The sequence below is a fragment of the Capsicum annuum genome, chromosome 8, assembly GCF_002878395.1.
Source record: "Capsicum annuum cultivar UCD-10X-F1 chromosome 8, UCD10Xv1.1, whole genome shotgun sequence".
NCBI classification, from domain to species: Eukaryota; Viridiplantae; Streptophyta; class Magnoliopsida; order Solanales; family Solanaceae; genus Capsicum; species Capsicum annuum.
This window is the reverse complement of record NC_061118.1, coordinates 155,952,754-155,969,161: the sequence shown is the minus strand read 5'-3', so window position 1 is coordinate 155,969,161 and position 16,408 is coordinate 155,952,754. Positions and strand designations below refer to the sequence as shown.

At 28.6% G+C, this 16,408-nt stretch overlaps 1 protein-coding gene across 1 annotated transcript; it reads right to left on the bottom strand.

Moving 5' to 3' along the window:
* Window positions 1-9,570: 9,570 nt before the first annotated feature.
* LOC107879834 lies at window positions 9,571-10,485 on the bottom strand. The gene has a single exon (XM_016726774.2). The coding sequence runs from the start codon at window positions 10,341-10,343 to the stop codon at window positions 9,792-9,794; it is 552 nt and encodes a 183-aa protein (XP_016582260.2). The 5' UTR covers window positions 10,344-10,485; the 3' UTR covers window positions 9,571-9,791.
* Between the last annotated feature and the right edge of the window lie 5,923 nt (window positions 10,486-16,408).

The following is a 16,408-nucleotide window of genomic DNA, read 5'->3' as shown; positions in this document are numbered from 1 at the left end:
GATATTTTTTTCACCTTTTTTTTGAGAAAAAATAAAATAAAAAAAGACTGATTAATTGCTGATGTCTTTATAATGAGTTATGGACAAATTAATAATTGTTAGGTGAAGATTTTAATTAGGATATCTACTTTAGTCCAAACCATCTGTTTTAGATTCTTGTCAAACGTAACCTCTCTTTCTTTTCTATACGATTGGAATACAGTGCACTATTTTCATAAAGTTTCTTACCAAACTCAACGTTTTCAGGCCAACATAAATTGTGTGTGCTTGATATATCCACTCCCTAAGAGTGTCCATGCAAAGTTTTAATTTAATGAAAATTCTAATGTGTCTTTTTATACTCTATTTCTTATGATGAATATTTATTTTATTTTATTGTTACTACTTTCATTTATTTATATTTGATCACTATATTAAATATAAATTTTCACTTTAACATAATAAGATAAGAATATTTTTTTTACTTTTTTACTCTTAGTACTAGTTAGTCATTTCAAATTACTGTATTTCTCAAGTCCATTAAGAGTGTGTGTATATACATATCATAATAAAATATGTACTTCATTTATTGCTCCCATCGTTTAATTTTAGATGTTTATTTTTATTTGTTCAACTAAATAAATTTAATGTTATTTTTGAAAGTATTAAATTTATTACATTTAAAGATAATGTAGTATGACTATCATTCTTTTATTGCTCCTTAAAGAATATGTCAAACTAATAAATATTGAATAAGTAAAAATAAGGGAAGAAAATAATAATTTTTGAAAGTGTATAAAGTTGAGTTCATTCTGAACAAAGTAAAATGAATCAATGAAGAAGTAATAAAAATATAAACTTGATTCGTCATCACAAAAAATACCGCTTCATTTATGAATTCCCCCATGTTGCCAATAAGTAGGAGAAAATAATCTATATATATGTAAAAGCAAAACAAAATCATGACAACATGCCACGTGTCAAGTTATTAAAATAGTCACGTGACAATTTTTAAAACAAAGATATAGATATGGTAATAAAAATTTTGAATTAAGAAATTAGAGATATTTAAATTTAAAAATATTAGGTTTTATAAAAAAAATTATCACTAAATTGAAAGAGTTCTACATGAACTTAACTATTCATAACTTATCCTTTTCAACATTATAAAATATATTTAAATATTAAATAATAAGAAGAGGAATAAAAATAATCTATATATATAATATTTGAATTTTAAAATATATCATCCTTATAAAAAAATTAGAGATATTTAATTTGAAAATATTAAATTTTATAAATAAAACTATCATTAACTTGAAAGAGTTCTTGATGAACTCTAACTATTCATAACTTATATCTTTTAATATTATAAAATATATTTAAATACTAAATAATAATAATAATAATAAGAATCAATATATATAATATTTGAATTTACATTGGATCAATTATAATAATGAAAAAAATATTGTATTTATTGAATTTATATCGTAAAAGTGAATAAGTCCGTGACATATTTGATCTTCTAGATATAAATATAACAAAAAACAATACAACAACATTAATTTGGAATTTGATCTTAAAAAGGTGTCTTCTTTTTTTATTTTAAGAAATTTGCTCTTACAAGTTTATTGATTTCACTTTTTATTCATTACAATACAAAAATAACTTTGTCATCAAAGATTATGATAAATCTAAATATTTGGAAAATTATTAGTAGCTCAATTAATTGATCTTCATCATCTAATTAAAAAATTAGATATATTAAATTAGAGATATTTAAATTTTAAAATATTAGATTTTATAAAAAAAAAAAAGGGAAAAAGGCATCATTTCCACCCCATACTATACAAGAAAAGTCTAAGCCACACCTAAATTATATAAGTGACCTATTATACACCTTAACTATATAAAAGTGATATTATTACCTCCCCGCGACTCCCATTCTAAGGCGCGTGTGTTACACTTATTTTAGGCGCGTCCAGCCTATTAAATAACAAAAGTAAACGGCTAAAAACATTAAGGGAAAAAGCATCGTTTTCACCCCAAACTATAGTCGAAAATTTGAATCCAAACCTAAACTATATAAGTGACCTATTACACACCTTAACTATAAAAAAAATGATACATTTTACTGACGTGGTGCTGACGTAGTAGCGGGTGTAAAACACTACACCACATGCAAGTGGTGGTAGCCTGACAGGGTGTAAATAGTTTCACTGTAAATAGTTTCACTTTTTTATAGTTTAGGTGTATAATAGGTCACTAGTATAGTTTAGGTGTGGCTTCGACTTTTCGGGTATAGTTTGGGGTAGAAATGATGTCTTTTTCCTAAAAAAAATTATGACTAAATTGAAAGAGTTCTAGATGAACTCTAACTATTCAAAACTTATCACTTTCAATATTATAAAATATATTTAAATATTAAATAATAAGAAGAGGAATAAAAATAATCTATGTCTATAATATTTAAATTTAAAATACATCATTCTTTTAAAAACATAGAGGTATTTAATTTGAAAATATTAAATTTTATATAAAAAATTATCATTAACTTGAAAGAGTTCTAGATGAACTCTAACTATTCATAACTTATCTCTTTTAATATTATAAAATATATTTAAATATTAAATAATAATAATAATAATAATAATAATAATAAGAAGAAGAATCTCTATATATAATATTTGAATTTACATCATCCTTTTAAAAATAAAAAAAATCATTAGATTAAAAATAGAATATCATTTGAATATTATATTTGAATTCATAATATAATAATAACAATAATATAATATAATAATAATAATAACAATAATAATAAACAAATAAAAATCGTAGTAGTACGTGTATACTAATAGCTGTAGTAGGTACAGTATTAATATATTATATTTTAATACATTTGATTAAAAGTTAAATGAGATAAAATCTTAGAATAATAATAATAATAATAATAATAATAATAATAATAATAATAATATCATTGGTTTCAAGTTATTATTTCAAATTCAAATATATAAATTATTAGGTAATATAAACTAAAAGTATCCCAAGTTATATCCAATGATAAATATTATTAAATTTAAATTTAAATATTATTAAATTTAAATTAAAAATCAGTTGTTTGGTTTTGAATGCTCCTTTTTTTTTATAGTAGAAGAATTGTGGTTCTCTTAGTATTATTGTATGTTATATTATTTATTTTAATAAAATTTAGTTTTAAAGGTAATTTTTTTTTAACAAAATACTTTTAGATTAAGATAGAGTGTGTTTAAAATTAGTTAGTTGAAATTGTGATAAACTTTTGAATTTTTGAATTTCAGTTGGAAGTAACAGATTTTTCTAAAATTTGAATAAAAAACAAACTCTATACTAGATAAGGCATAATTTCAATTATCCTTTCCTATATAAATTCATTTTTCAATCAAATTTATTTTTTAGTTCACTCTCTACTTTTTTTTTAAGCTTATTCTTTTATTCTCTAATCAAATTCATTTATTGATATATAATATTCATGGCTGACATATGCTTTTATTATTATATTTGTGTCCAATTTGCTTACTATTTAAAACTTAATTTTAGATTATTTGATTATAATCTGCTAACCATTTGTTTTGTTTGGATGTGAAGAATTGAGATCAATGATTATGATGAAATAATTTTATATATTGAATGTTGACCTTTTTTTTTATTGTGCTAGGTTGCTCGGGTTAATAAATATTTTTTATTATTAAATAAAAAAGTTAGTTTCATATATACCTATTTCTGAATAATCAATAAACTTTGAAAATGGCAGGCTAGAGTCGAAAATCTGGAAACGAATAATAGAAGAAGCATAAGGTAATTACTTATGTAGATTGCATAGATGCTTTGTTGTTTTTCTTTCAAAAATCAACCGTTTGAATTTATCAGTTTGTCATGTTAAATTTTTTCCGTTATAGTGTATTTCTTTTAAAAAATACTTTTAACAAACATATATGCCATTAAGTTTTAAATTCAAATTAAACTTGAATTGAAACTAATGTAATATGTTTCAATTTCTTTTTAAAAAAATAGTCCGTTTCGCTAACATAAAAGAAAGAAAAGACAAAGTATCCTAGAATTCTATTGAAAGAATATTTCTAACAAATATGTATTGAATTTGAATTTGAATTTAAATTTATAGGCATTAAGATATTTAAAAAGATCTATGAAAGTATGACGTTTAATGGAACGTTGCAATTGAAATTTTCTAATAAGATTTATTTTATTTTTTAAAAAAGTGTTTCAATAATTAAAATAAATTATGTAGGGGATCAGGGTTAGGAGTAGGTGGGGTAAAAAAATATTTTTTTCTTTAGGATTTTTGGATGGGGGTGGGGGGTTGAGTGGGTAAGGAAAATTTTTTAACAAAAATTTAAATAAGTTAAAAAAATTATATTTTTGCTTTGGGGGGGGGGGGGAATAGTGGTAGATAAAAGGCGGGGGATGGGCGTGGGATTTGATTGGGAGATTGGGGGTGGGGGTATTTTGATAGTAGAATGATAGCTTTTGTTTGAATTAATTTAATAGATATAATAATAAATATAATTAAAATATTTTAAAATATTAATGATGAAACTAAATCATAGAACAAAAATTAAAATTTAAAAGAAAATAATAAGTATGTGCTTAGTTTTTGAATTGAGAGTTGTAAAATTTAAAATTTGGAATAAGAAGTTTTGTAACTGATACAATTAAGGACTTTACGTGTTTGAAAATGAATTGAAAGATAATTTTTTTTAAAATAAAATATAATTAACTATTAAATTTAAATTTATAGACATAAAAAAAATTAAAATTGGAAATGAAAAATAAAAAAATTATTACATGTCTTAATTAATTATAAATATAAAAGTGAAAGACCAACAAAAAAATTAACAATTATTTAATATTTCATATTTCATATTTTATAAATTTTAGAAATCAGTCAATGGAATGTGATTCAAAAATTTATTCATATTGTTATTTTCATATGGAAATATCTAATATAATTAAAATTGTGATTAATTATTATATATAAGTTGTAATTTTACTACTAATAATTGTTTTAATATTTCAGTGATTTTTAAAATAGTTAATGTGATATAATAAAAATTGATTAATTTTTTAATTTCAAAATAAACAAGCTAATATTTTCTTACTGAATATTTTTTAAAATAATTCCGCGCATCACGCAGGTACCTATACTAGTAACTTATAACACGTGGTTTAAATTAATGTCATCATTAACTATATCCGTCACAAACAGTACCACTCGAACATACACTACCTTTTAGCAGGGGTCGTTTGGTGTGAGGTACTAAAATATATAATCTCGGGCTAAAATAATAGTTCTGGAATAAATTATTTGATGCATTATTTGGTTGTTAATATTCTGGATAATTTATTTCGGGATTAATAAATAGTATCGGAATAAGTTACTCCACACATATAGTGGGATAACAATCCCAATACTATTTATCCTTGGGATAAACTATAAAATGACAAAATAACCCCTAAATTCTTTGATTATCACTTTATATATATTACTTTACTTTTTTTTTTTTTTTTATAAAATATAAGGTATTTGTATATGAGATAGGTTAGATTTTAATGCGAATGAATATGAAACTTATCATATGAAGTACAATTTTTTAGATGAGATGAAAAAATAAATTACAAAATTTTGTGTATAATATTTTGTTGTTTCTACACAATTTTTTTATCGTTTTTATTTTACCTTTTCTACCAATTTACTCAAATATTTTTATCTAAAAATTCAAATAAATAAATAAATCTAACTAGTACATGATTCATCGTTATATATGTTTTGGAGAAAGTAAAAAATTTTAACTTACAAATAAAGAGAAAAATTATATGAATCAAATAAACAATTTTTTATGGTGAGTAATGGAGAATCTAGCTAGCTATTATTTTAAAATTTTTTTCAAAACTATGCTAATAATAACATTTTTTCAAATGATTTTACCAATATATATATATTACTTTACTACTATATATAAGAAAGAATGTGAGATTTTAGTAGTTCTCGCGTCAATTTTTTCTTTTATCATTTTATTCCTAATTTAAATTTTAATTACTCTACAAATTTTCATTCATTTTGATAAATTTGAACAATAATATAAGCTTATTAAATGCTACAAAAGTGATGAGTAATGGAAAAATGATAGTGATACCATAAAAATTATTTATATAATCAAGTTCAAAATTGATGCAAAGATTTATTGTCTTTCTATTTTGTAGAAATGTTTATTAATTGTACTTTAGATTTTCATTTTTCCTAACAAATTTATCATGGACATAAATTTTCATTTTTCCTAACAAATTTACCATGGCCAAGTTATTAAAGTATGTTGAAATTCCCTTTCTAACTTAATACATGCTTAATTATTAAATAAAAAAATATTTTTATATTTAGCTAAAAATATTTAAAAATTTATTTTTTTAAGAAATACAATTTGAATCTCAAAATATTAATGATACTAAATAATAAAAAATGAGAGTAATTCTTTTTCACATTTTTTGATGATGAATTTTTTTGACAAAAAAAATGAGATTTTCAGTATTTTATGAAATTTAGAACAAAATAAGTAATTTAACACGAAATATTAGAGCTTCATACACATTTAAGAAATATCAACATAAATTTCTTAACATATATTTTTAGGAAAAAGAAACTAATAAAGTTAAAAAAAATTAGTAACTTGTTAATTTCTTTCGTATGATTTAATATGAAGGAAAATAATTAAGTTAAATATTGTGAAGGGTATTTTAGTATACAAACAATACACTATATATTATTTTTAGTACCACAAACCAAACAATCACTAAAAAATAATACCAGGATAACTTATTGTAATGACCCTCACGGTCATTTTTTTATATTTTAACAAGTTTTGGATATTCAGAGTTTTTCTATAACTGTCCCAAGTTACTATTGACTTGTTGGCATTGCTAGTTCGATTTTCAGGTGGTTTGTTTCAAAATTTTAGTAATATCTAATATATTGTGAAATATTTGATTTAAATTGTCATTTGGTAAAAATATAATTATTGTCTTCTAAAATATTTTTAATATTGACTACATTCTTTAAGTTATGTTATATTTGTATCACTTTATAATAATTTTTTATAGTCTATTAATATTTTAAGCGAAAATAACAAATTTAGATATTTAAATTATTATTATTATATAATAGAGGTTTTATTAGAAATAATTTTTTATTAATTATGATATATTCAAAATATTATATTTATTTTTTTACGTACTTATATAATATCTGAATATATATAACGGAATAATTAAAAGTTATTTAGTGGCACGTGGAGGGAGTGGCCCTTATGCCTTAATTGTGGCCAGCAATTATGCATGTGATGTCGTGGAATATAATAAAATAAGTTAAGTGTTATCTAAGGTGGCATATTTCCATTAAATGTAAATGCAAGGGTTATATTGTTTCTTGTTATTGTTTAAGTTAAATGTTAACTTCTTGGCCACTATAAGTTTAAAAACATATTCCTAGAATAACTGCTCTCTGCTTACGCCTATGGCTTTATAAACCAGTGTGTGTCGTGAAGTTATACATATCAATATATCCAAACTTGGGTTTTAGTAGCAATATTTAGAGGCTTCGTGGAAAGATATTTTAATTTTGGTGTTCATGTAGGTTAGGTTTATCCTACTTTTAGATTGAGCTTATATACTGAAATTGTGAACTGTTATGCTAGTTTTGACTAAGTTCTTGTAGTTGCGTATCATTTAATATATATATAACATGTCTTATTTACTTGAATTAGGATCCCGTTCTAGTAGATTTTGGTATTTATCTTTCAAAATAATATAACATCTAGCACTTTAGGACGTGAAATTTAAATTGCAAAATCTTGAATTTTTCCCTTTAAAATTAAGATATGCGTACGGTAATTAGACGTATTTTAGCTTATGTTCAGATTCAGTATATATTTTATTTCTGTCATTGATTGTGAACTTTTATACCACGTTGACATTGTTATGGTATGATATGGATTTTAATATTGCAGTTGGGTATGGTTACTGTGAGTTTCGATTCGAGACCGACATTTAATTATTATGGTTACTATGAGTTATGGTTTGAGTCCGACATTTGATTATTGTGGTTCCTATGAGTTTCGATTTGAGTCTGACATCTAATTATGGTTGTGGTTACTTTTAGTTTTGGTTCGAGTCCGGCATCTGATTATGAGTTATGTTATATATGTGGCCTCTCGTTATTATTCACTATGTCCGGTTCGAATCCGGCACGTGTCCTCTTGTTACATCCATCACTATCGGTTCGAGTCTGGTATCTGGCCTCTCGTTACTACCCATTGGTTCCGGTTCAAGTTCGGTGCACATATTGATGTCTATAATTATTGGGATTGACACAGTTACAAATGATTTACGTTTATTTTCCTTAATTGCTACTTGTGTGTCCCATTGGCTTATGGGGGTACAGTTGGGCTAATATATTGTCTTCTTCAATGTGCCTAGCGGCTTATGGGGGCTTAGTTAGGTTATGTTTGATTTGTTTGTAATTACTGCATTATTTATTTTCTGTATTGCTTACATTTATCTCTTTATCTCATTGGTGTAGCTTGACAGTTGTTTATCTTTCTGTCCTTTTTTACTGCTGATTTAGATTACATCCTTGCATTGTAGTTACACCTTTTCTGTATTGAGCTCAGTCGGCCGATGATGCTTACTGAGTACCCGTTATTTTGGTACTCATATTACACATCTGTATCTTTTTCCTGATGTAGATCCGAGTTGTAGCAGCCGACATTGACGTGATTCCTACCTTCCAGTACTGATTCAGAGCAGGGTGAGCTTACTGTCATTCTAGGTTAATCCTTCTCTATCTACTCTAGTTTAGTCGTTTGTACTCGAGACTACTTGTGTATATTTTGGATTCTATCTAGTACTCTGGATTTATTTTAATAGTGGCTCTAGTACCGACCTTATCAGGTCTTGGGAGGAATTCTTTTGTGTATTTGGTCCTTTTCCTTCTCTCGTTTTAGTATATGAGAAATGTTTACTTTTTGTTTGTTACTTGTTATTACTATTGCTACCATTATAAGCGATATTTTCTGATTTCTGCCTATTAGCCTGTTACCTATTATTTCGGGCTATGGCTTGGCTTGCCTACGGGGAATAAGGTAGGCGCCATCATGACTTGAAAAATCGGGTCGTGACAGACAACAACATAACTTATCCCAACATAACTAATCCCGATATAACTTGTTTTCAAACCAAACGAACCCTTAAAATATTTATCGTTCCTCAAGGTAATTAGTATTTGAGTTTTAACGATTTAGGGTCCTTTATTCCACGCTAAAGCCTTCGAGGGAGTATATCCAAAAGCATAGATTATTAATTGTGGTACGCAGTTTACATCATAATAGCATAGATTTAGGGTCCTTTATTCCACGCTAATGCTTCGAGGGAGTATATCAAAACAGGCACCCTATGCTTCGAGAGAGTTGAAGTTAAGCATGGATTCAGAGATACCCAAAAGCAATCACGATGACAAGAAAATATGACCAAGACTCATGAAAAGTAACTTGATTTAAGCTAAGTTTATTAATACTGTCACTAAATTCAAAGAAGAAATGAGATAACTAGCCACTTGATCATGAGTACATGAACATGGATACATTAAGTAGTACAACAACTTTTTGATCAAAATGAAACTTCTTCCTTTCTTTCTCCATAATAATAATCAAGGATTAGATTAACTATACTAAGACATAGCAAATCATTTTTTTTTCTTCTTACACCTCTTTCACTTCCACTGGAGCAACAGCAGCAGACACCTCTTTCACTTCCACTGGAGCAACAGCAGCAGCTCTAACTTCTTTCACTTCCTCCTTCACCTCCTCTTTGACATCCTTTTTGGGCACATCAAGCTCAAAAGCTGAGACAGGAAAAGTCCTAGAAAGCCCAGTAGGAGTCTTGAAATGAATTTTGCCAGTAGGTGGATCATCAACAGTGATTTCAGTAAGTGTTAGCCACATGAGTAGCTCTTTAGCTTTAACCCCAGTAAGTTTCTTGATCTTGTTCGGCTCCACATAGGCTGTCACTTCAGTTGCATATTGGACTGATCTCCCAATTTTCTCAAACTTGTGTTGTGTCTTTTTCTTGGATTTGAGCCAAACAAAACCTGTGTCCTTGACATAGCCACATTCTAACATGTCTTGCATAGGAAGTAGGCCATTAGGTAGGCCTACTTCAGTCAGCAAGAACTTTGATTTCTCTTGGCACATTTCATTTCCAGTGTAGAATTCTGTTGCACTGGCTCTGATCTCATCTGTCACAAGAGACATTTTTTTTTTTCTTTTTTGGCTTACAATATTTGTTTTGTAATGAAATAGATGTTGTGGAATGAGATGGATAGGTAAAAGGGCTTCTAATATATAGATGGGAATATGAGAGTTTACCCTTGGGTTTGGATCAAATTTCTCAGATGCCCCTGTGATATGATGAGGCGAAACAGTACTTTCCTCTCATATTAGTTGTACATCTTTCGTTTTTACACGTCATTTAAAAATTTATAAACGAAAAGATAGATTTACTGATTTACTTCTTATTAAGAAACTTTTTTAAAACATTTTCAAACTAATTTACACTTTCAAAAGAAATTAATTGTGAGAGTAAACTGAACTAATTTAATTAAATCATATCTTGATTTTATAAATTGACAAGTAATTTATGTTGGGTTCGAAATTGAGAAGACGTCATGAAGCTTAAAGTTTGCAAACAATAAAACGGTCATTCAGATGTCAAAGAAAAATAAATACTAAAAACATATTATTAACATGGTTTGATCAAACGACCTACATATTAAAAATAATATTGAAAAAACTTAAAATCCTATTGGGAGAAAATCTCCCCCTAAACGAAGATGTTAAAAGACTATATTGTGAATGCTATTATGTTATGGTATGAGAAGGGGGTTTTCTATTTATAGATGTACAAAACCTTTTCTTCAAAAAAGAGGTTTGCCAAATATGAAAATTTTTTATATTTTCTTTTAAGAAAAAGTAAAAGTATTTATAATTACTTTTATTTTCCTTACAAAAAAAAAGTAAAACTTAAATTTGGTAAGCAAATCGGGAAAAAAATACCAATAATTTAAAACAATTATTAATTTGTTTTCTTTTTAAATTTGACAATTTAAAGAGTAAGCGAGAAACCTGGTATGCTCGATCACTAAACATGAAAAATGCATGACATTGTGCGTGTCCAGTCAAGACATCTTTAATGGCTTATGCATTAGTAATAATTTAATTTTAAATTTTTTATTTATTTTTAATAAAATGAATTATAGACACATAATTTTCTATGACTTATTTTATTTTAGATTATAAATTTTAAGAATATTTTTTTCTCTAAAATTTTGTACCTGATCAAATATCTTTTCATAAATTGTAACGAATGGATTAATATATAGTGTATATACAAATGTAATAAGTACAATTTTATTGGGCACGCTGCAAGCACTTGTTTACAAATGTAAGTACTTTTAGCATATCAAAAGGAAAATATTTTTTTTCTTTCATATTTTATCCTCAACACTAATTATTTATTTCTAAGACCATACATCAATTAATTAATATGACTGTTGCGGTAAAATATTTATATTGGTCATTGTTTTTACGAGGCATGCAAAGTTCAAAACAGACAATTAAAATTCAACAGAGAAACTAATAAATAGGAGTAATATAATAAATTATGTTTTATATTTATTTATTTAAAAAGCGTGACATAAACCAAAATCATACTTGTATATTTTGAGACGAAGGATTACAGTACTACAAGCACGCTTTTTGTTTTTTTGAAGAATTGTGTTGAAAGCATTAACTTGGCAGTCCAGCAAAGATAGGAAAAGAGTGATCCGAGCATTGAAAAAAAAAATGGTCCTACAATATGGAATATTGGATGGAGGAGTGTGCTACAAATTAAATGTGCAAAAGTAGGGGTTGGAAACATTTAATGCAGAATTTAAAAAATAAAAATAAGAAACAGTTGGAAGGAGTAACAAATACAGTAGCAATGATCTGTAATGTGAGTAGTTGGAGAAGGTTAACCTATATTCTGCTTGATGAAATTTATTTTTCTAGCACCATCTTTTCCTCAGAACACAGTAAATAGTTATTATGTGATGGGCTAATGTTTTCAGACCAATCAATGTCAATTGTCAACCACCACACTCACACCAACAACAAATTCAATACCATCTGCATGCACCCTCCATTCTACTTGGCAGCTAGCAACGATAAATGTGTACTCACTCACGTGATATACGTTACATTGTTCATTTTAGTTGATCATCATACTAAATCAAGAAAATATTAATTAAACGTACTGGGCACCATATGAACACAAGAAATTAATAGCAGAGAGAAGCAATGATTCTTATTCGCCCGACTTCTAGCTAGATAAATGTAGATTAACATATCAGATGTTGGTAAGAACTGAACCCTAACCTAAGTGAGCCTACTAGCTAGCGAGGTGGTGATAAGTTATTACACATCGAAAAATTTATAAGTAGGACTTTACGAGATGAGCTTAATCTTGTTAAGATTCCTGAAGGTTACTTTGTCCTAAATCTAATTTGGAGCTATTATATCTTGAACTCTAAATTACGCTTATTTATAGGGTGATATATACTTTTTGAAAAGGCATCTCAAATATTTAATAAATTCGTGGATATTCAGAAAGAGATTAAGATATCTAATACTATTCCTGTTTCTTTAGTTTTGTTTGTGCTTGTTTATTTTTCATAAATTAAAAATTTGTAGTAAACACTCCGCTCTTGCACCTTTTTGGTCAAGCTTTCGCTTTAACATATGGTTTCCTCTTTATTTAATTTTCTTTCGTCTTAATTATGTTTTCCAACTTTTACATATAACTACGCGGGTCTCATAAATGTCATTGATGCTAAATACTACTTCTTCCATCCCATTTTACCGTCTCAATTTGACATTGCACATTAATTAAGAAAAACAATTAATAACATGATTTCTTTATCATAGTATTCCTATTAAATGTTGTTTACATTTTAATTTGGAGAAAAAATAATTAATACTAAGGGTAAAAAAAAAAAAAAATTTGTCTTGTCTTGATTGATGAAAAATGAGAATTAAAATGAGAAATCAAATTAGAAAATTTGAGACGAGTAAACTAGGACGGAGGGAGTAATAGCCAAGCTTTTAATTCAACTAAAACCACTTCAAAGAAAAAGTCAAACTTCAAAAGCTAAACCTAGAAATAGTATTAGAACAAATGTATTGGAGAAGGTATATAGGTGGTGCTCTTTAATTTACGTACGTATACACAGCCTGCAAGCAGGGGCCAGAGGCCACCCTATCTAATGATACCAAAAACTGATATCGATTGCGAAGAACAGAGCAACAGGAAGAGGGATACAAAAAGAGTAGAGAAGAGAAGAAGTTGGGAGAAGAGAAAATAGAGAAGATAGGGAAAGAGATAGAGGAGAACTATTTCATTGACATTCCAAAAGTGTGATTACAACTTGAGGAGCTGCTACTTATACTATTTTGGAAATAAAGGAAATACATAAATGAGCTGGAATTAGCAAAATGCAAAACATGCCTAGTAACTAATTTTCCCGCCAAATAACAACTTTTGATATAATTGAATTTCCAGCCAAATTAGGATTTAATCAGTAATAGTTGTATCAATACTCCCCTGTGGAGCTACACTCTTGTCCTCAAGGGTGAATGAAGGAAACCTGGTCTTCAAAATTGAAACTAATTCCCAAGTAGCATAAGAAGGGTCCAGGTTTGTCCATTTGATCAACCACTGAGATACGACCTTGTTACCACGTTTGATCATTCTCTTATCTAACACTGCTTCAGGAGTAGGACAAAGAGGGCTGGCCAAATTGATCACTAGAGGATGAATAATCTCAGAAGGAACAACATGGCAATACTTGAGTTGGGAAATGTGAAATGTAGGATGCAACAAAACTTCAGGAGGCAACAAAAGAGTATAAGCTATTGCACCAACCTTCGCAACTATAGGATAAGGTCCAAAATACCTAGAAGTGAGCTTATGATAGAGAAAAGAAGCTAAGGATGATTGTCTGTAACTCTAGAGTTTGACAAATACCCAATCACCTACTGCAAACTATCTATCAGTTCTGTGAGAATCTGCCTGATCTCTCATTCTCTGTTGAGCTCTCATAAGATTAAACTTAGCCATTTGCAACTTGAATTCTCTAGAAAGAAGCACTTCTTCAACAGAAACCGTGGCTGAATCACCAGGTAAGTAAGGAAGATGCAGGGGAGGTGGAAAACCATACAAGAGTTCAAAAGGAGATGTTTTTATAGAAGAGTGATAAGAAGAGTTGTACCACCATTCAGCTAAGCCAAGAAAAGAAACCCAATCATGAGGAGAATCTAAACAAAAACATTTTAAATAAGTCTCCAGGCACCTATTTTGGACCTCACTTTGGCCATCAGTTTGTGAATGGTAGGCAGTGGAAGTTTGCAAAGTGACCCCCTGAGCAGTAAAGAACTCCTTCCAAAAGGAACTGATAAAGATGGGATCCCTATCACTAGTGATGGAAGCCAGAAATCCATGAAGTTTAAAAATGTGGTATAAAAAAATAGGAACCAAGGATTGAGCTGTATAAAGATGGGAAAGAGGAATGAAGTGTCCATAGTTGGTAAGTTGATCAACAATTACCCAAATGACAGTTTTAGTCTTGGATTTTGGAAGCCCTTCAATGAAATCCATGGTAATATCAGTCCAAGGAAGAGAGAGAATAGGGAGAGACTGTTTATGACCAGGAGATTCAACAGTGTCATACTTGTTCCTCTGACAGGTAGTGCATTTATGAATGAAGTCCAAGATATCCTTCCTAATGCCCTTCCAGTAAAAATAAGCTAATACTTTCCTGGTAGTAGTATCAATACCAGAGTGCCCCCTGTTGAAGTAGAATGCCAAAGTGAGATGATCTTGGTTCTCAGTGTTGTATCTTTTCCTACCAATAACTTACCTTTCCTCCTCAACTGACCATTGAACCAAGTGAAGGAGCTTTAAGGAGCAAAAGTGAGGGATTGGATGGGTGTTTGTAACTCAAGATCAGCAGACCAGCTAGCTTCAATCTCCTGCCAGAGAGTAGCTTGAATAGAAGATACCATAATAGACATGAGCTCAGCTTCATGAATCCTAGATAATGCATCAACAACAACATTTTCCTTGCCTTTCTTATATTGAATCTCAAAATCAAAAGGAAGAAGCTTAGCAAGCCATCTAACTTGTGAATCAGTGTGTATTTTTTGATCAAGTAAGAACTTCAGAGCCTTCTGATCAGTTCTTACAGTAAAGTGTTGTCCCATAAAATAATGTGACCATTTGGTCATAACAAACATCAACGCTAAAAGTTCCCTTTCATAGACAGACTAGACAATATGTTTAGGGGCCAAACCTTTACTAATAAAGGCTATAGGGTGTCCTGATTGCATCAAGACCGCACCAATGCTCGAGACACTAGCATCAGTTTTAACAACAAAGGGAATAGCATAATTTGGAAGAGTCAAAACAAGAACTGTAATGATGGCAGACTTTAGAGTAAAAAAAGCATATTCAGTTTCTTCTGACCAATGAAAATTATCCTTTTTAAGAGAGATCTTTGAGAGGTCTACTGATAAGTCCATAACTTATGATAAACGTCCTATAGTAACCAGATAATCCAAGAAACTCTCTCAATTGCTTCAGTGTAGTAGGTTGAGGCCAAGACTGAATAGCTGCAATTTTCTTAGGATCAGTGGCCACACTAGCTTTGGAAATAAAGTGGCCTAGATACTCAACATTATCAACACCAAAAACATATTTAGATCTCTTAGCTAATAATCTATGCTGCACCATCACATTAAATATTTGTTACAAGTGAGATACATGATCCTATAAGGATAAACTATAAATTAAAATATCATAAAAAAAGACCAGCACAAACTTCCTCAAGAATGGTTGGAACAAGTGGGTCATAAGACACTGGAAGGTTGAGGGAGCATTGGTTAAACCGAAGGGTATAAAAAAATATTCATAATGTCCCATGTGAGTTCTAAAGGTAGTCTTGGGTACATTTTCAGGCACTATTCTGATCTGGTGATAGCCAGACCTAAGATCAATTTTAGAAAAGATAGATGAACCATCTAGTCCATCTAAAAGATCATCAATAATAGGAATGGGAAATTTATCCTTCGCAGTGGCATTGTTCAGTTCCCTATAATCCACACATAGCCTACAAGTACCATCCTTCTTGCCTACAAGTACTACTGAAGAGGCAAATGGGCTATCACTGTACTGAATTACACCTTGATCTAACATGTCCTTCACTAGTGTTTCCACAATGTCC

Bases quoted from the DNA above. Each gene is read 5' to 3' on its own strand.
- LOC107879834 (XM_016726774.2), bottom strand. From the start codon at position 10,343: ATGTCTCTTGTGACAGATGAGATCAGAGCCAGTGCAACAGAATTCTAC.